Source organism: Misgurnus anguillicaudatus, chromosome 19 (genome assembly GCF_027580225.2).
Source record: "Misgurnus anguillicaudatus chromosome 19, ASM2758022v2, whole genome shotgun sequence".
NCBI lineage: Eukaryota > Metazoa > Chordata > Actinopteri > Cypriniformes > Cobitidae > Misgurnus > Misgurnus anguillicaudatus.
The window spans coordinates 49608133-49628878 of NC_073355.2; the positions used below are offsets into that span (position 1 = coordinate 49608133).

General features: G+C 37.7%; 1 protein-coding gene and 1 pseudogene across 1 annotated transcript in view; both read left to right on the forward strand.

The window, feature by feature from the left end:
* Positions 1–14286, forward strand: part of LOC129422723 (uncharacterized) — a 76339-nt gene extending 62053 nt beyond the window's left edge. Inside the window, exon 2 of the mRNA XM_073856557.1 lies at positions 10048–14286. Coding sequence (XP_073712658.1) covers positions 10048–11399 — 1352 coding nt within the window. The 3' untranslated portion in view covers positions 11400–14286. The remainder of the gene's footprint in view (positions 1–10047) is intronic.
* The window catches only part of LOC141350776 (uncharacterized), a 381966-nt pseudogene that overhangs the window by 26920 nt on the left and 334300 nt on the right, over positions 1–20746 (forward strand).

Consider the following 20746-nt stretch of genomic DNA (forward strand, 5'->3'; position numbering starts at 1 on the left):
AGAGTGAAAGTCATGTAAAAAATACGCTCATATATTATTATGTAACCTATATGTTAAATACATTATTTGATTTACAATGTGTTTTTATTATGTGTCCATGCAGCACATACAGTGCATTTTGCATAATAATTTGGAAAAGCGTAATTTGGATATTTTTTTAAGTAATAAAGTATCTTTTGACATTTTAATTGTCAAATTATGTATTTAAATAGAATAACATGCACACTGTCATATAACTATTGAGATTAAAATACAATTTGTAAACTTACTAACTTTATTAAAAAAATAGCATGTGCATAATAATTTGGACCATCCATCACAATTTTAACATTAAAGAAGTCTTGTATATCTGGCACAGGGGTGGGTGCAGTCCACTGCATCCAATGACAACACTTGACTAATCTGTTCATGTTACTTGCAATCTTGTAGAAGTGATTTCAGTGCTAGACTGACATTTCTTATGTATTTGTATGTTTTTTTTTACACGTATAGAGTGAAATGCACACGGTGAGGAATGGACCTTACATACTTTATTTCACTTGAAAAGCTACATATGTACTTAATTAAAACCGCCTTTCAACTTCATCTGCCATTTCTTATCTCAACAACTGCATTAAAGGCTCTCTAAGCGAATCTGCGAGACGTTAGTTATTGTTGACGTTTGAAACTGTTTTCAAACAGACGGAGCGTAGCTAACTCCTCCCCCTCCCTTCCGTGCTTTCATGAATGCGCCCAGCCCCCACCCACAAATCCTTTTTGTCGGTTATTGGCTGGAATACTTTGTTTTGTGATGCTAGGTTTGGCCACTTGTTGATATTGCCGTTTGTGAAGCCTGGGCTGTCTACAGAGATCGCATTTTTTTACAATTTGATCAGCGGACAGGCAGCAAGCAGATAGTGAGGAGATGTTTCTGGTATGTAACAAAAAATGTTTTGTGGTCTAAAACGCTTCAATTCGCTTGGAGCGCCTTTAATAAATGTATTCATCAAACCCCTGACAGCAGTCTTCATAATAACACTAAAATAACAGTATGCATATTAGATAAATTTCAGTAGTATTTTAATGCAAGACCACAAAGTGACTAAAACACATGAATATCTAGTAGTATTGACAGCGGAACTAGCCGATTAATCTGAAATGCTATACCCTGCTGTTGATGTTTTATGAGTCTGTGGTGTTTAACATTATTTTTTATGCAGTGGTCTGTTGGGGAATTAGTATGAAGGTGGCGGACAGAAATAAACTGGACAAATTAATTAGAGGGGCTGGTTCTGTACATGGTATGGAGCTGAACTCTGTTCATGCTGTGGCTGAAAGAGAAAAATACTGTCAAAACTAAATTCAATTCTGAGCAATCCCTTTCACCCACTACATAGGATGCTGGCCGACCAGAGAAGTCCTAATCCTAACTGAGCATTTAGAAGATCCTTTACACCTGTGGTCATTAGGCTTTATAACTTTTCTTTGTAAGTGCTAGGACAATTCATTGTTGAAGTAAATTACCCTTTTTATGTGTTTATTAATTTTACATTTCTTATCTATTAATTTTTAAATTATTGATGGGCATATAATTATGTTTTTATTTCTTTTCTTTTTTCATTTCTTTCTTTTCTATAATTGTAACATGAAAGCAATGTCCCCCCGGGGATTAATAAAGTTCTTTAAATTGAATTAATCAGTAGGATTAATCTTAGTCTGGTTGTTATAGCTGCAAAGAGTAAATCTACAAAGTAACTTCATCTAGATTAATTTTGCCTCCCTTCATGCAACCGAGTCAGGGCTAAATTCAGCTAGGATAACTGGAAAATCCCAGCTTAATCCCTTATCTTGCTTTTGTGCAATACCCCTCCGGTTTCAGTTGCTTAAGAGTTATGAAAACAACATTTTAACATACGTATTAAGAATCTCGCCCCACAGTAAAACCGCGTTTTATGCTGCACTGACAGGAATGTTCATGATTCGTTTTATCAGGTAAGACAGTTTTTATGAAGTTTTGTGGGACATGTTTATTAGAGAAGAACAAGACATGGGTATTACAGAATTCACAATGGGTAATATTTTAAATGAAGGGACAAAAACGGGTATGTAAATAGCAAAAATGAGGTTGTTAAAAAACACCACGTTAATTAATAGAATTTAACCCGCATCATTGCAGATTATCATTGTCCCACTCCAGCACAATAGGTGGCGGTATGCCCCTTTACAGTTGGTTTGCAACCCGTCAGTAAACCCACAAAGAAGATGATTTAGTCTATTGTTTGAAACATTCGTAAAGGTTTTGAAGACTCCCGGCCGAATCAGCGTTTCAAGCGTCTATCTAGCCTGGTGTCTTTAGCGACGTAATGCTTCGGTGTGCACTTAAATAATTAATCCGTCTTCGATTATTTTATTGGTTTGTCAACAGAAGACAGGATTTCTTAATACGCTAACTGTTAGCAGTGAGAGAAAGTTGAAACTCTGACCCGGACTCACTGTTGTCTCTGGAGCAGGGATCCAATGCTCGTCCAGTACGTATAATACCAATATTAATAATTAAGTTGCTGTTTCCCGGACTAGACCTAGGGTGGGATGCACCAACAAGGATTAAGGCAAATGAAATACATTTTGTATTATAAATCACTTTTTTTGTCAATTATTTTTTCAACCGTATCATTTCATTCAGGCTGAGCCCACATGTTTCACATGGAGCTATGATTATTCAAAATCTTGATCGCTCAATTTAAATAAAATAAAACTGCATGGAAACGTTTATTCGATTTAATTAAAACAAGGAAAATCTCCCAGGTCTACACAAACATTCAGATTCTGTAATTAATGCTTGAGAAAACATTCTTAAGTGAAACATTAAAAAGTCTGAAACAGATGGTGAATGTTTTACTGACATTAAATGTTTTAATGTCTCTTCTTTCAACTTTAGTTCACACGCATAGAGTGAAAGTGATTGAGATCTTCAGTGAAGCTCCTCCTACAACAATCCACCAATAAATGCTGGAGTCAAACACACAGAGAAATCACTCCATGTGTGACAACTGAAATCTTCATGACATAATATTGATGCTGGTGAAAGAGGAGCTTGAGAAGATGACAGATCCACAACCATGCAGAATAAAGGACGAAGAAACTGAGGAACAAATAGGTTGGTGTCTATTTTTCAATCTTTATTATTGATGGTTGAGGTATAATCATAAAAACATTGAGAAACATGAGGGGAAATAAACTAAAATCCATGAGATGATAACTTTCTGCATCTATAATAGATTTAGTAGAATTAGATTGAAACATCAGGTAAAGAGTTGTGTAGGATTACAAATTTATAAAATGTTATATCTAGGTTCCAATGTAATAGTATATAAACAAAAAAAAGTGATATACATTGTGTTTTATATCTTAAGGTAAAGATTATGACATTCAACAATGAAGTCAGGCAGCCCAGGTGGCTAAGACATTAACATTTTGTCTTTATGCTCTTTCTGACGATTGGGTAGAGTGCCAAGTTAAACGTGATTGCTAAGCTCAAGGCACAACTGTGCATTTAAAGGTATGGGCGATACAGTTAGGATGATTGATTAGCACCTATGCATTTGAATGATACTGTTATGCTAATGAGATCAGGGTTGAAGCAATTCTGGTAACGGGCTAATTCCTTGACTGAATTTACATGCTTTATTTAAAGTTGAGTGCTTTGTATTCGATTTAGGGGACTGCCCCCTAAAATGTGTATAAATGCAATGTAGGGCTACTGTAAGCCAGACTTGGTTACTGCAGCGCCCCGAGCTCTATGCTCTGATTTGAAGAACGCTTTCTGCAATAAAGACTACTGCTCGAGGAAATCCAAGTCTCCTGAGGGCTATTTCATAAAACTTGATTATTGCCGGTGGATTTCGTTTCATAAAACAAACTTGGAACTAGTTCAACCCTATGGAAACTTATGCTTGGAAACTAGCTTGGTCCGGGGCAGGCTAACTGTCAGGCCAAGCCTCACTTGTTGCTTAACTAGATTTCCACTAACACTTAAAGGGCGTTTTGCAGGTAAAATTTTTCAACGAATTTGTGCAATTTGCTTGTTGATAATAAACATTTAAACTGTTATCCATTGTATTTTATGTTGTTGGGTATCACAAAACCCGAAAAAGTATGAAAAAGTACAGCAATTTGCAATGATTCTCCTTTCCCTCACAACGCACTGTATGACGTCACGCTGGGGAGAGAATTGACCAAAGCCGCCTTGAGAGCATTGAGAATGACTATAGAAAGACGAGTATAATACAGTTCTGATAGCGCAGATGATAGATAGACAGACAGACAGACAGACAGACAGACAGACAGACAGACAGATGGATAGGCTAGTATAGAGAGATAGGCAGACAGCCAGATAGCATAACATTAGTATATCTTCGTGTAGAAAGTAAACAAACAATTAACATACTCGTGCATGCTGGCTTGAGGGGGTCCATGATCCTGCCTGAAATGGGTGTAACTTTATGCGATCTTCAGCACAAACGGTTTTGGCAGCATGTCTCTAATCCTGGAAGGTGAGTGAAGCACGTCACGTCTGTTCGCGGGGACCAGCGACCCAAACGAACTCACTTTCTTACAGCCAGTAGCGGAATGGCAATCGAGAGTCGGGACTTTCCCGGGCCGATCTGATAATAGTTATACATTTCGAGTTATATTAGCAACACCGTCTGGCGGCGTGATGTGCGCCGGTTCCCGCAGTCCGCTGGTCAAACTGTGCAGGCAGCCTCTCTGCTCAATAAAGTATATAAAAGTGCTCAACCTGTTCGGCAGGTCCAAACATGTACAGGATTTATAAAAATACGGTGATCAATGAGCGGTTCCTCCTAGCCTGTCGTGATGTAAAAAGCCGCCGAACGCCTGTTTATTACAGTATGTATGCGGTCGGATCCGAGTATGCTGCAGCTGCTGACTGCTGCTGCATAAAATGATCGTGTGATTCGTTATAATCGCATAAACAATATAACAAAGCATCATTTTATTTCCCAAAACAATATATTTGAGATATTATTTGATAGACTAGTAAATGTGGATTAAGGATGTTTAAAAATCTCTAGCCTGGTGGTCAGGACATGAATGGATCAAATCAGCAGATTTGCGAAGTTTTATTTATCTCCACATATATCATAAATAATAATTAGCAAGGTAACTTTGCAGTATAACACATTATATATTTCCTACGATGTATATATGATTTCCAAATTATATACGTAAGTATTAAATAGCAATAAATGTCTCATCTATCTCTATGGCTCTGGCTGAGTCTTTCTCCACTTCTCCCCAACGTGACGTCATCGCAGAATTGCGTTAAAAAAACCGTTAATACCAAAAACGTAAAAAAGTGGTCTTTAAGACCATTTTTGAGACATTTTAAAAATTATACACATATCTTGAGTGATTTATGTACCCATTAATCGACAGTGGTGGTTAACCTGCAACATACACTTTAACTGTAAATGCGATGATATTACAGCTGACTCAATGATTTTTATTTGACTTTATAAACCACTAACAAGTAAAGAAAATCAACTTGTATATAAAATTTGATAAATTCTGTTACAATAATAATAAATACAATATAGACACGTGTTTCATAATATGGTATGTTATAGGCCTATCAAATGTTGAATATAAATGATAATCTTAACTACCCCAATATAAGAATAATGGCGACAGCAGTAAAATTTGGAACTAAATTTAAGATGTATCTAAATCCATATCATTGCAATGTATTGATGAAATATTTTAAATCAGATTGTCTGTATGAGGCTGTTATTTTATAGTTTTATTCTGTAAAAACCAAGATTTGTAAATGTTTAAAGGGGCCATGGGATGAAAATCGGACTTTTTCCTTAATTAAGTGCTATGATTGGGTCCCTAGTGCTGGTATCAACCTAGAAAATTTGAAAAAGATCAACCCAGTATCTTAGTTTTGGTAAACCATTCTCTACAAGCACATGAAAAAATAGGTCGTTGAAATTTGGCTCTCCTTATGATGTCATAAGGAGCTCTTATTATAATAATACCACCCCTTAATCCAACCACAGCACTGCCATTTAGTGCAGAGAAATAAATAATTCACAGAACAATTGAGATTCAATTTCAACAAACCACCATCATTGTGATCAGTGTTTGCACTTCATCCGCTCATGTGCATTTTAAAGGACACACCCAAAACGGCACATTTTTGCACATACAACTACCAAGTGGCAATTTTAACATGCTATAATAAATTATTTATATGGTATTTTGAGCTAAAACTTCACAAATGTGCTCTGGGGACACCAAAGATTTATTTGACATCTTAACAAATTCCTGTGACATGGCCCCTTTAATGTTCATTTAACTTTGAACAAACTGTTGCCAGTAAATAACATACATTTAAATCTACATAAGTTACTGGCAAACAGCTGCATAACTACAGCAAATTTTTTAACAGTGTGATAATAAACCAGTGGTTTAAAATCTGTCATTCTCCCAGGGTTTAACATGATGCTCTATAACGCACACATAATTTGCCATCAAAAATGTTTTGAGTAACATGTCATGTAATAATGTTGGTCAAGAATATGTGTAACATACACTGCTCAAAAAAATAAAGTGAACACTTAAACACCACAATGTAACTCCAAGTCAATCACACATCTGTGAAATCAAACTGTCCATTGACAATCAGTTTCTCATGCTGTTGTGCAAATGGAAAAAACAACCAGTGGAAATTATAGGCAATTAGCAAGACATCCCCAATAAATGAGGTGGTGACCACAGTAGAGGTCGACCGATATGCTTTTTCTCTGGCCGATGCCGATTTTTTTGAAATCAGGGCAGCCGATGGCCGATATGTTTGGCCGATTGTCTATATGTACATAATAATCAAAATGTTCTCATCATTATTAGCAGATATTTTAAATGCAAAAATGTCACTATTTAAGTCAAAGTATTTAAAAATATATGACTGGTCTTTCTGTAGAGTTTTACAACCTCCTCTGCACCATGCATTTATCAGACACAGATATTACCTGACACTCTGTCATCATCTTTCATCAGTTTTTTTATCATGGCTTGTATTGCTTTGTAGGATAAAATCCTTATTTGGTAGACCTGATAAAATATTTATTCATCATAAAGTTAACATAGTAAATGTCTATGGTTTTTAGTTGAGACTGTTATTTAGGGCAAATCTTTCTAAACACATTTACATTCTCATTTCTGAGACGCTATAAGTGACTGATTGTGCTGACAGTGACGTCTTGTGAGTTTAGTGTTGGGACAGATCTGTTGTTTCAACCGTTCATTCAAACGAATCCGTTCAAAGGAGTCAGTTCGCGAATCGGACGCGCTGTGTTCTAATCCAGGCTGAGCAGCGCAAAACTGTAAACAAAGTCTCACTGTAACAACACGAAAAACATTTCCTTTGTGGATATGATTTGTTCTTCCGACCTTTCGCCATCGATTCAGTTTTGTTTTGAGTAATAAAAGCAGGGAGACAGAAAGCGTGCGCGCGCGGCTCTTCTCTCTCTGTCACGCAAACAAAACTCATCATCACTCATTAATCACATGAAATGAGCCTAATCTTTGCACGGACAGTGTACCGCGAGACAAAAGCCCGTCGCGCTGTTGTACTGGCTGCTTAATTCGCGCGATCCCGCCATCATTTAGTAAAGCTGTTTGTGAACAAGGCATGGCTGCACACACACGAGACGGGAGCGATCTGCTTGCTTGCAGCAAGAGGCAGCGTCACGAGTTCTACAACAGCGCTTAAGTGCCCGCAGATGCGCCTGCCTATTAATCGGCCTAATTTTGCAGCAAAATCGGCCAAAGCCGATTTTTTAAAATATGCCAAAAATCGCCAATTAATCGGCTGGCCGATAAATCGGTCGACCTCTAGACCACAGACCACTTCTCAGTTCCTGGCGGATGTTTTGTTCACTTTTGAATGTTGCCGGTGCTTTCACTCTATTGGTAGCAGGAGACGGAGTCTACAACCCACTCAAGTGGCTCAGGTAGTGCAGCACATCCAGGATGGCACTTCAATATAAGCTGTGGCAAAAAGGTTTGCTCTGTCTGTCAACAAAGTGTCCAGAGCATAGAGGCACTACCAGAAGACATGCCAGTACACCAGAAGACGCGGAGGAGGCCGTAGGTGGGCAACAACCCAGCAGCAGGTCCGCTACCTCCCCCTTTGTGCAAGGAGGAGCAGGAGGAGCACTGCCAGAGACCTGCAAAATGACCTCCAGCAGGCCACAAATGTGCATGTGTCTGCTCAAATGGTCAGAAACAGACTCCATGAGGGTGGTATGAGGGCTCAGTGTCCACAGGTGGGGGTTGTGCTTACAGCCCAACACCGTGCAGGACGTTTGGCATTTGCCAGAGAACACCAAGATTGGCAAATTTGCCACAGGCACCCTGTCCTCTTTACAGATGAAAGCAGGTTCACACTGAGCACATGACAGAGTCTGGAGATGCCGTGGAGAACGTTTTGCTGCCTGCAACATCCTTCAGCATGACTGGTTTGGCAGTAGATCAGTAATGATGCGGGGTGGCATTTCTTTGGGGGGCCGCACAGCCCTCCATGGGTTCGCCAGAGGTAGCCTGACTGCCATTAGGTACAGAGATGAGATCCTCATACCCCTTGTGAGACCATATGCTGGTGCGGTTGGCCCTGGTTTCCTCTTTATGCAAGACAATCCTAGACCTCATGTGGCTGGAGTGTGTCAGCAGTACCTGCAAGAGGGAGTCATTGATGCTATGGACTGGCCCGCCCATTCCCCAGACCTGAATACAATTGAGCACATCTAGGACATCATCCACCAACACCACGTTGCACCACAGACTTGTCCAGGAGTTGGTGGATGCTTTAGTCCAGGTCTGGGAGGAGATCCCTCAGGAGACCATCCGCCACCTCATCAGGAGCATGCTCAGGCATCGTAGAGAGGTCATACAGGCACGTGGAGGCCATACACACTTCTGAGCCTCATTTTGACTTGTTTTAAGGACATAACATAAAAGTTGGATCAGCCTGTTGTGGGGTTTCCCACTTTAATTTTGAGTGTGACTCCAAATCCAGACATCTATGGCTTGATAAACTTGATCACCATTGATAATTTGGGGGATTTTGTTGTCAGCACTTTTAACTATATAAAGAAAAAAGTAATTAATAAAATTATTTCATTCATTCAGATCCAGGATGTTATTTTAGTGTTCCCTTTATTTTTTTGAGCAGTGTATATAATTTTACCCAATCATTCCTTGTTCTACTGTAAATTCAGAAATGCAGATGCTGTCCACTCACCATGCCCTACGTCTGTATGGGGTTGTGCTTAAGAGTTTAGCGGTCTGTATAGAATTTTATCAATAAAAATGTTAATTGCTTAAAAGAATTAAACAAATGAGGTTATTTTAAGTATTATTTTCTCTTGTGTATTGATGATTGTTCTTTATTAAAGAATTTTTTTTTTACTCAATTAATCTATGGAAAATCTGTAGAATACTTGATTACTAAAATAATCGATAGCTGCAGCCCTACTATGCACCACCTTCCAGCCTACGATGAAATCATTAAGTAAAATTTGCAACATTAATATTTGTTTTAGTAATGTGGCTAAGGCCCCATAAAAATAGCCTAACAATGCCCATGGTGATTAACACTGTAAATGTTTGTCATATTTTATCTAATATTGTCAAAATTATTCACAGATAATGCTGTTTTTACTAAAATATTGAGGTGCATAAGCTCAGATTAATAAGGCCTATGAGTGTGATTAATTACTTCAAAAAAGAAATGTAAAACCAGTCCTAACTGAAAGAAAACAAGTTGACAAAAAGATAGAATCCAATGTTTGGTGATATTGGAAACACAAGAAGTGTTATAGGGTTTTGAACAAAGCACAAGAGTTAAACTGTCAATTTCTGCTCTTGTAATAGAAATGACATCATGTACTTCACATTAAAATAACATGAATACATGACAATCTCAAATGTGTTTTGTCACTCTGATTTATCAATATGAACTGTTTACTGTCTTCATTTTAGATATGATGGAAGTGAAAGAGGAGAGTCAAGCTGAAGTGGATGAGAAACATCAGATTGTAAAAATAAACCACAATGTTTCACAGAAAGAAACTCTGAAGACAGAAGACATAAAGTGTGAAAATAGTTTCAGAGAAGATGGACGCCCTGAAGATCACAAGAGGACTCACAGTGAGAAGAAACCTTTCACATGTCAACAGTGTGGAAAGAGTTTCAGAAGAAAAGATAACCTGAAAACACACATGAGGATTCACACCGTAGAGAAACCTTACACATGTCAACAGTGTGGAAAGAGTTTCAGATCAAAAGCTGACATTAACCCACACATGAGGATTCACACTGGAGAGAAACCACATGCGTGCCATCACTGTGAAAAGAGTTTTTCAACTGCAGGTAAACTTAAGCAACACATGATGACTCACACTGGAGAAAAACCTTTCACATGTCAACAATGTGGAAAGAGTTTCAGATCAAAAGGTCACCTTAATTTACACATGAGGGTTCACACTGGAGAGAAACCACATGTGTGCCATCACTGTGAAAAGAGTTTTATAACTGCAGCTGAACTTAAGATACACATGAGGTCTCACACTGGAGAGAAAACTTACACTTGTCATCAATGTGGAAAGAGTTTCTCTGCTGAAGGTACCTTTAAGGTACACACAAGGATTCACACTGGAGAGAAACGACACGTGTGCCATCACTGTAGAAAGAGTTTTATAACTGCAGGTGAACTTAAGAAACACATGAGGTCTAACACAGGAGAGAAACCTTACACTTGTCATCAGTGTGGAAAGAGTTTCTCTGTTGAACGTAGCCTTAAGAATCACACAAGGATTCACACTGGAGAGAAACCTTACACATGTCAACAATGTGGAAAGAGTTTCTCTGTTGAAAGTAACCTTAAGATGCACACAAGAATTCACACTGGAGAGAGACCTTACACATGCCATGAGTGTGAAAAGAGTTTTATAACTGCATATGAACTTAAGAAACACATGAGGTCTCACACCGGAGAGAAACCTTACATTTGTTATCAGTGTGGAAAGGGTTTCTCTGCTGAAAGTAACCTTAAGATTCATACAAGAATTCACACTGGAGAGAAACCGTTCACATGCCATGAGTGTAAAAAGAGTTTTATAACTGCATATGAACTTAAGATACACATGAGGACTCACACAGGAGAGAAACCTTATGTTTGTCATCAGTGTGGAAAGAGTTTCTCTATTGAAAGTAATCTTAAGGTACACACAGGAATTCACACTGGAGAGAGACCTTACACATGCCATGAGTGTGAAAAGAGTTTCAAAACAAAATCTAACCTTACCACACACATGAAAATCCACACTCGATAGAAACCATTCATGTGTCAACAGTGTGGATATGCCAACAACATTTAGAAATCAGCTGAGGTCTTATTAATAAAACTGTGCGTAGGATCCTTACTTGACATCTACATGCGCACAAAAGGCCAAGATGTCTGTACTTGTGTTCTTGTGGACTTCTGAAATGTCATCAGTCGCGGCCCAAGTACTGTTCCAATCTCAAGTTTGCATCATGCCAAGTTCAAATAACATGCCCAGATGTGTTTTTGATCCGCTCATTTGATCGAGGATACATCAGGAGGTGACTTGTGTGGACTTGTATCAGCCAAGTTTTCCAGAACTTCAAATCTGTGGTCAGTTAGTAAAGATATTTAAATTTCCTCTGACAATTTTGGATATTTGAGTTCAAGTTGATCAGCGGGCAGTCAGTGTCGTGTACACCGCCGAGTAGGGGTGGGAATCGCTTGGACCCTCATGAATCGATTCTTAGGGTCCCTAATTCGATTCAGAATCGATTCTTGACATACTAATTTGCATATCTGTGATGTCATTACTCCACATTTGCTCTCAAAGCCAAGTTAATGTTTGGCTTTTGCTACTAGTCTCTGAACTGTCATATGCTGTACTTTAATGCAACTAAGAGATAAATAATGTCATTCTTATATACATATATGTCCTGTTTCTGTTGTAAGACATTAAAACCAGCAAAATAGTAATTAAACGTGACATATTAATTCTATATGTTAACCGGAATTAACTTCCACAAACTGACTAACGTTAAGCGTCTAATCATCATCATTATACACAGTGATTGGCAGTATTACTGTATTTATATAATGCAGCGCACCCAGCGACTGAATAACAAACTATGTGCAATTGTGCATATTTTTACAGAAATATATTCATGTTATATCTAAACAGTCAGCGGATGGTTTAGGGCAGGGGTGTCCAATACGTCGATCGCAAAGGCAATGCCGGTAACTGGTGCTCCACGCGCGAAATTGTCATTATGGTCTTTTAGAGTAATTGTGAAACACGCAGGTCTTTTTGAGTTGCTGCGCCTTATGTTTCAAATGTGTTTTGCCAGGCCATTGCAGCTCAGTCGTTTTTAACTTCCACAATTAACAAGGATGCGCATTCTTGTCTCACGCAGGAGTTGATCCACGCGCATGGTGTCTGTGTGTGAGCGAGCAAATGAGAGAGGGAGAGAGGCGGCGTAGCGCTAATTTGTATGCTTCTGATACTGTTGTAATTTTCTAGTTTGTTTCACTAAACCGCATCTCCACTATTTTAAGGAGTACTCGACATGTACTCAAGGATTTTTTTTAAAACTCCTCAAAAAGAATAGAGATATATGCAGTATAGTCCTAGAAGCATTTAAAGGCTCTCTAAGTGAATCTGCGAGACGTTAGTTATTGTTGACGTTTGAAACTGTTTTCAAACAGACGGAGCGTAGCTAATGCTGCGTTCCAGAGCCCATCCAAGCCAGTGGGATGTAGGACTTATCCTACCTCCAACTAGGAAAAGTGCACTGGAATGCCTGTCGAAGTGGAACCTCCTACCGGCGAACTCGGGGGAGTTCGACCTACCCCGACTTCAGAAAAATAAGTCGGAGGACAATGGCGGCGCCCATAGTTCGCGTCGTCGTGAGAGAAAATCTTCAAGGAATAGACTATAAATTGTACTTCTCTGCTCGTAGGGTTGTTTTAGACACTGTAATTTTAACACAACTTATTTTTTTATATTATGGCGTGATATTATGTCGTTATTATCTGTTATCATGAAACTACGGTAAAAATATACCAAGTTACTTACAGACATGCAGCGCTTTTATATAATGGCTCCAGAACACTTTGTAAAGATGTTTAACTTGATGTTTTACTGTAGTGTGAACTGCACAGTTCGGACCGATGTTTAAAAGTCATGTAGTCTGTACGAGCCTTAAGAAGACCGGTCGGTCGTCCATGTTTTCTGTTTACGTTCCACTTCAAATGCCTGGAACGCTTTGAAGTAGGAGCTAGGACACTTCAAGAAGGATGGGTCCCACGTCCCACTGGTTTGGATGGGCTCTGGAACGCAGCATAACTCCTCCCCCTCCCTTCCGGGCTTTCATGAACTCGCCCAACCCTCACCCCCAAATGCTTCTTGTCGTTAATTGGCTGGAATACTTTGTTTTGTTTTGTGATGCTAGGTTTGGCCACTTGTTAAAATTGCCGTTTGTGAAGCCTGGGCTGTCTACAGAGATCGCGTTTTTTTACAGTTTGATCAGCGGACAGGCAGCAAGCAGATAGTGAGGAGATGTTTCCGGTATGTAACAAAAAATGTTTTATGGTCTAAAACGCTTCAATTCGCTTAGAGCGCCTTTAAAATTTTCTTTCTCTTCTGCTCTTGTAAGCTTCGCTTGGTGCTCTTGCAGTGCGCGCTCTCTTAAGTTGTCCGTGTGCATCACCGCTCCCCCAGTTGAGTTCTGCCTTTTGTTTATGATAACGTCACGTTATTATTTTGTAAAATAACATATAAGAATTGATTCTTGACATTTGTGAATCGTTTCAGAATCGGCCCACGTCCGAATCGCGATTCATCTAAGAATCGACTTTTTGTCCCACCCCTACCGCCGAGGGCAGATTCATCTCTGCAAATCATTCTGAAATTTCCTGCTGGCTCTGCCCTTCAGTGTCTGATGGTCAAACATGAAATATTCCCTTTGGATATATCTGCCATTTTTCTGTCTCTTTATTATTCATATGAAGTCTGTTATTTGTTGTTTTCATTTTAACTGATGTTAAAGTTAAGTTTCATAACTTAAATCACATATTCTATAGAATCTTAATACTGAATCACTGCCTTTGTATTTTAACTAGATTTTTTACTTGTGTTTACTTCATGTTGTACAAACATTTTGTACTTTTTTAATAAACGTACACTGAAAAAAACAACTTTTTTACAATTTTTAAGTAAAATTTACTGCTTTTTTATAAGTAAAACTTACCTACTAAAATCAAATAAAATTTACTTAAAATTGCATGATAAAACATATGTTAAATAATTAATTAAATGTTACTTAATTATTTTATATAGAAGTTAGATTTATTTAAATCGTTTAGATAAGTCTATTTTTTTTTTTTTTTGAAAATTGAAGCATTGCTGTCCTAATAATATTAATAATATCTGTTTGTTATTTTCTTTAACATATTCCTATGGACCTAGTTATTTTAAGTGTTATAAATGGCATTATAACACAAAATTCATGACTGACAACAAGTCAGTCATTGAATAAACTTGATTCGGAACAGAAACTCACACAAACTGTGTTTCTGACATGCATTATCAGCACTGTGGAGAGAATTACAATGCAATGTTCTGAACAGGGTTCATGTAAAGAAACACTGATCACCTGAACGGTGACTTCACAAAATTATTATTTACAACAAAACAACATCAATAATATAAGAGCTTAAACCTTTATGACATTTTGCTAACAAATATTTAAGTAGTTAAAGTTCTTATCAGTTCTTATTCTGTGATAAAGGTTAAAAAATAGTTCGTTTTTTCAGTGTATGTGTGGTCTGATTGCGGTGAAATTTTGGCATTTTATTGTGGTCTTGTGTGTTGCCGCAAATAGTATGCCATACAGAACCGTTTGCCACTGAATCTGCATTAATTACGACAGTGGGGTCTCTGGCCTTAGTCAAACGGGTTGGCATGTATATGGTCAGGTTGTGGTGAGATTGTGGCGTTAGAGATTGAGGTTAGGTCATGTCAAGGGTTTATGCACCGAGTTACAAGAAAGGAGCATCTTCAGGAGATTAAAGGGCTGAGGAGTAGTGTGGCAGAGGGTCACTCAATTGACCATCCCACAGAGTCTCATGAGTGCCTCAAGTATGCATTAAGGGAAATCAACATCAAGACCTATACAACAGATCTATGACCAGCACCTGTATATACAGATGGTTCTAAAGATTCTGCCTCTATGAGAACTGTTTCTGCAGTGAATATCCCTACATTTCAATGCAATATCAGCAAAAGAATAACTGATAATGCTACCCAGAATCATGTAGATGCGTATAAATAGCATGAAGTGTGAAAATTGTGCAATACATACGCCAAATTCCAATTTGGCATGCATATGATACAACAATCCTTCCCATTCACTTAAATGGTGCATCTTTTTTTGTCGTTTTCTTTATTGGTTTCTTAAAATTTTTTACATTTTTTTTAAAACCATTTTTGCTTGGGTTTAGGGTTAAATTTCAGATTTGCTGAAGGAAGTTATTTAATATACAGATTTCTCCATGTTTTTGTCTATATTTAAGCCATGGTCCTTTAGAGCTGGGATTAGAATTGGGATTAGGATTATGATGTCATTTTTATATAACAAGAAGTTGTTCTAAACCCAAGCGAATCTGGTTTAAAAAATAGAAAAAATAGAGAAACCAATAAATAAAATGTCAAAAAGAGATGCACCATTAAAGTGAATGGGAAGGACTGGCGTATCATATGCATGCTGTAAAACAAAATTATGAGGACGTTGAAGGTCTCACTCTCAATCAAAAGTAGTTTATCCAATTGAAGCAGTAGCAAAGTACATGAAGCACTCAGGGATCATTGGAGTTGGAGTGAACCCTGAACAAAATCATTCTTAACATTGTATACAGTTTGAAATCTGTTTACCCATCCCTAATGCTAATGCTGTACCCTTTGAGATCTAAAGCAAGAATACCCATGTAAATGGCCATTCTCACTCTTTGTACTCATTTCCAAATGCTAATGCTGTACCCCTATAACAGTGGTTCTCAAACTTTTCAGTGTGTGGCCCCCATTGTATACGGTGCATTCCTTCAGGCCCCCCCAAAGAAAATTTACGACAATAAATGGCAAGACGCATGCCCTGCTAAAAAAACAATAGACAACGTCACAGAAATTCTATTGGTTTTATTGGGAATTTTATTGGTTCTAACTACAGTATATTGGTTTTTGTTGGTCTCTAATGGTATGTATTGGTTCTATGTATTGGTTCTAATGGAATATGGCCCAAAATACACTACAGTGTAGTGGTTTTAATGGTAAAAGCTAATGGTTTCTATTAGTATTTTAATGGATACCATTAGAATTTTCTATAATGGTTTTATTGTGTTTTTCAGCAGGGGGAATATTGATAGCAAGAGCAGAAATCTTAATAGCATTTATCTACTTGTTGGAAATGGAAAAAGTGCATTTAAGAACAGAAAAGAAGATATTACGATCTTTGAGTCAGACAGTCTGGCCTAAATAATTCCATTTTTAAAATAAGAAAGCATGCAACTGGTAAATGCAAACATTGTAATCAAACAGAGAGAATAGAATAGAGCGTATTTTATGAAAAAATGGGCTTAAAACTTTTTGGAATGTAATTTAGAGCAACAGAAGTATAATAGAGCCATTATAGAGGGTTTTCACGACGTGCATCAGAGCGGAAGTCGCCATATTGGAGGCACTCCACATCACAAGAGAGCACAGGCACTGATGTATATCCCGAATATCGTCAAGGAAAATTTATTGCCGTGTTTGAGGTTGTATCAATAGGACAGATCGAGAAAAAAATTTGGAATATCGACTTTCAAAGTTATTAAAAACCAGGGAAAGGAATACAAGAAATGATCAGAGGAGGAGCTTGTGGTTGGCAAAGCTCAGGAAAAGTATTGTACTAGAAATATGATTGAAGTACATAAAGTATAAAACAAGTATGCTTCTACTTGTTGTGCTTTATTGAAAGATTATTATAATATGTACCGGTAAGTATACTTTTAGTGTATGCACAAAATGTACTTAAACACAACTAAAATTTGCAATGCGTTAATGCTTAATTGGTCTTAACAAATTTTCTATTGTTATAACATTTTTAATAGTAAATGGTAAAGACAATTATTGCCTTTATTGTTTTACTGTGTGCTTATTTTATTGTAAAGCACTTTGGTAGGACACTGGCTATTTTAAATTTGCTATATAAATAAAGCTGACATTATGCAACTGAAGGAAGAATTGCCGTGTCATCACGAATCCAAGAGGAGGGAGCTAACTCGTAAGGATCTGCACCGTCTATAAATTGTAATTTCTCGAAATATCGTGCCTTTTATGTCCCTATATGCCTTTGCATCTTGGACGCGTTTTCTGTTGTTTAGACATGTATACATTCACTTAAAGTATCCAAAGCGCACAATACTCAATTGTACTCCGTTCAGTTCTTTACACCGAGTGCCTCCACAATGGCCGCGCATCCGGGTTACCGCCCAGAACATGACGTCTGTGAAAACCTCTATGAATGAATGAATGAATAATTTTTATTATTGTGTCTTTCATACTACTGTAGGCCCAGCTCTAATCTTGTAAGACACCAGCACCAGCATAAAAAGAACAATTATCAAACAGTAAGCACAGCTTACATGAACTAATTTGAATAGGCATGTCTGTCGCCTCTTCCACGCTTTACAAACAAAAGTAGCCAATTTAAACACATCATGATTAAACAACCATTTCATCTTATCATCATCACTAATCCAAAACATTTCAGGGTTTTTAACAAACAATTTACTAATTAGTACATTTCTAAAATCATCATAACGTGGGCAATATAACACAAAATGAGTTTCATTTTCAACCTCTCCTAACTCACACAAAGTCTGTCCTCTTCCGGAGTTTGAGTGAACCTACCAGTTTCTAAGGCCAGGGGAAGGATACCAGTTCTCAGTTGAGCCATCAAAGATCGTTGATTTCTTGTCAAGTTTGCCTTTACACATAACACTGTTCATATAACTCTTTAATTTGTATGTAAAAAGTTACACACTCCAGTTCACCAGGTGGCGGCAGTGCACCAAAAGTTGGCTTGCTAACCGCCATAAAACTCCAAAAGAAGATTTGAATGAAAGGATCCGTAAAGGATTTGAAGCCTCGCGAATCGGTCTTTAAAGCGGTCATCGTCTGATGTCTTCATCCACGTGTAAATGTTCGCTTTGCACTGAAATAATTAATCCGTCTTCGATTATTTTATTGGTTTGTCAACAGAAGACATTATTTATTAATACACTAACCGTTAGCAGTGAGATGAAGTTGAAAATCTGACCCGGACTCACTGTTGTCTCTGGAGCAGGGATTCATTGTCCGGACAGCGTCATAAACATCTCCTGACTCATACAGTTGTGTACTTTGAGGTAGGGCTGCACGATTCGGAGAAAAAATCTAATTGCGATTTTTCTGATCAAAATTGCGATTCGCGATTTAAAGTGCGATTCATTAGTATATAATAAAAGGGGTACATCCAGGTTTGTTGTGGTGGTTTTAATAGCACCAAAGAAAGATGCTGTGCTACTGTTTATTTAAAACCTCTTAAACATTGTACCAAGTCTGCAGGACTTTGCTATTCTGCAGACAAACTTTTTTTAAATTTAAATTTTTTTTTTGAAAGTTTTATTTAAAATAACATATAGGCCAATGTATTTTGGCTGTCACTACAACAATGCATCTGACAAGCAAATGTTTAGTATTTCTTTTAATCATAAGACTATACTCATCTTGTTTTACTTTTCAGGCATCTGTAATAAATGTAAATATATTAGTTATTTGAATCTATGATTTAACATAAGCAAAAAATACAAATAAAAGACTGCACAGTCCTCACTGTAGGATTTTAAATGTGGAGCTGCAGAAGCTTGTTCAGTTAAGAGTAAGGAGTGATTTTAATTTTTGGTGTGTAATAAACATTTCTGACACAGAAAGCACCAGGTTACTGTCACTTTAAGACACAAGACAGCTTTAAAACTGCTCTGCTTCAATATAGCCTACTGATAAACATCCAGCTGTTTATGTTCACTTAGACAAGAAAGAAAACTTAAGTTTAGTGGTCACGCGTGTGCTGACTGCTCTCTGTGTGCGCGCTTCATGAACCCTCATGCCTGTAAATATTCAAAGCGGTGCAGATGTGCGCATGCAAGAAAGTATAATGTACCTGTTTCGTCTGCTGTGTTCCGGGCTTTAATGAAACCTGCTTATAGGGAATGTTAATGTACGTCACCGCAGTGTTGCATTATGGGACGTGGGCGCCATGTTTAGAGGCACCGACGACCGCTATGCCATTTAATTCTGGGCATGTTAAGCTAAAACTAGGTAAATTTGAAGAAAAACGGAAGATATCGAGAAGTTGAAAGAACAAGAGAAGGGACCCTATAGGGAGAAACTAAATGCTACTGCCAAAAAACTTTATTTGGAGAAATAAACAACATAGATCCATGATTTAGCAGCCCAAGACTGGATTACGGACCTCCGCTTACATATCTGGTCAATTACCTTGTTTTTGCAGGACTTTATTTACACTTTGCAGGAGTTTAAGAGCTATAAATCCCTTCAAGCTTATAGTAAAGTGACACTTCTTCTTTTGGAGTCTTATGGTTGGCAAACCAGCTATTTACTGACAATGTGTTAATACCTACGTACCTTAATGATTCTATAAAATAATTTCTCCGTTGTATTCTGCGCGATGAATTAACACATGTTCAAAAGATGGCACTTCTGTTTTGGCCAAGTTATTAAAACAAACAAAATGCTAAATATTTAGCTAACGTTGTTATTTAAAGAGTCACAAGCAGTGGGTTTGAGCAGTTGCATTTATTTAATAAAAAATATGTGTTACAATCGCCAAAATTGTCTAAATATTTATTTTTATAACTCATGTGTTTAGGGTGATCAGAAATGAATGAATGAATCAATCAATAACTTACATTTGCAAGTTAGTTTGACAGTGTTAGCATAAAAACAAGACAATTTAAGTGGTTCTGCTTTTATTAATCACAAATTACTGAATGACTGAAAATGCAGCGAACACACTCTCGCTGATGCAGGGATTTTTTTTGAAAAGTAAACGTTTTTCTCCTGATTACAGCATGCAAACCACGCGATCCGGCGTCTTTTCGTCAGCTCCTGCACCGGCTTCCTTTGTTTTTTCCACGAATAAAAGCTGGAAAAACGTATTCCGTTGTTCAGTTTCCTCCCTGAACGATCGCGTGACTTGCTTGATCGAGCAGTACTGACCAAACATATCGAAGTTTATTAAAATCTCGACAGAAAATACAAAAACAACCTCCAATACATGAACTCAAATACAGCGGGATAGGACGCGTGCCTGCAAAGATGGCGGATTACACATAATCCAACACAGCGTGACGTCAACTCCACATTCCCTATAGTCTGATGAGGCGCTTGTCATTGTTTGCGATGCATGACGAGAAACGGACGTATATACACCTTTCTTTAAGTCCAACATTACACAAAAGGGAAATGTTTTCGCGCATTTCTTTCCTTTCATTTGTCGGTTAATGAGTTATAATGCGTTTTTAAAATGACTGAATCCA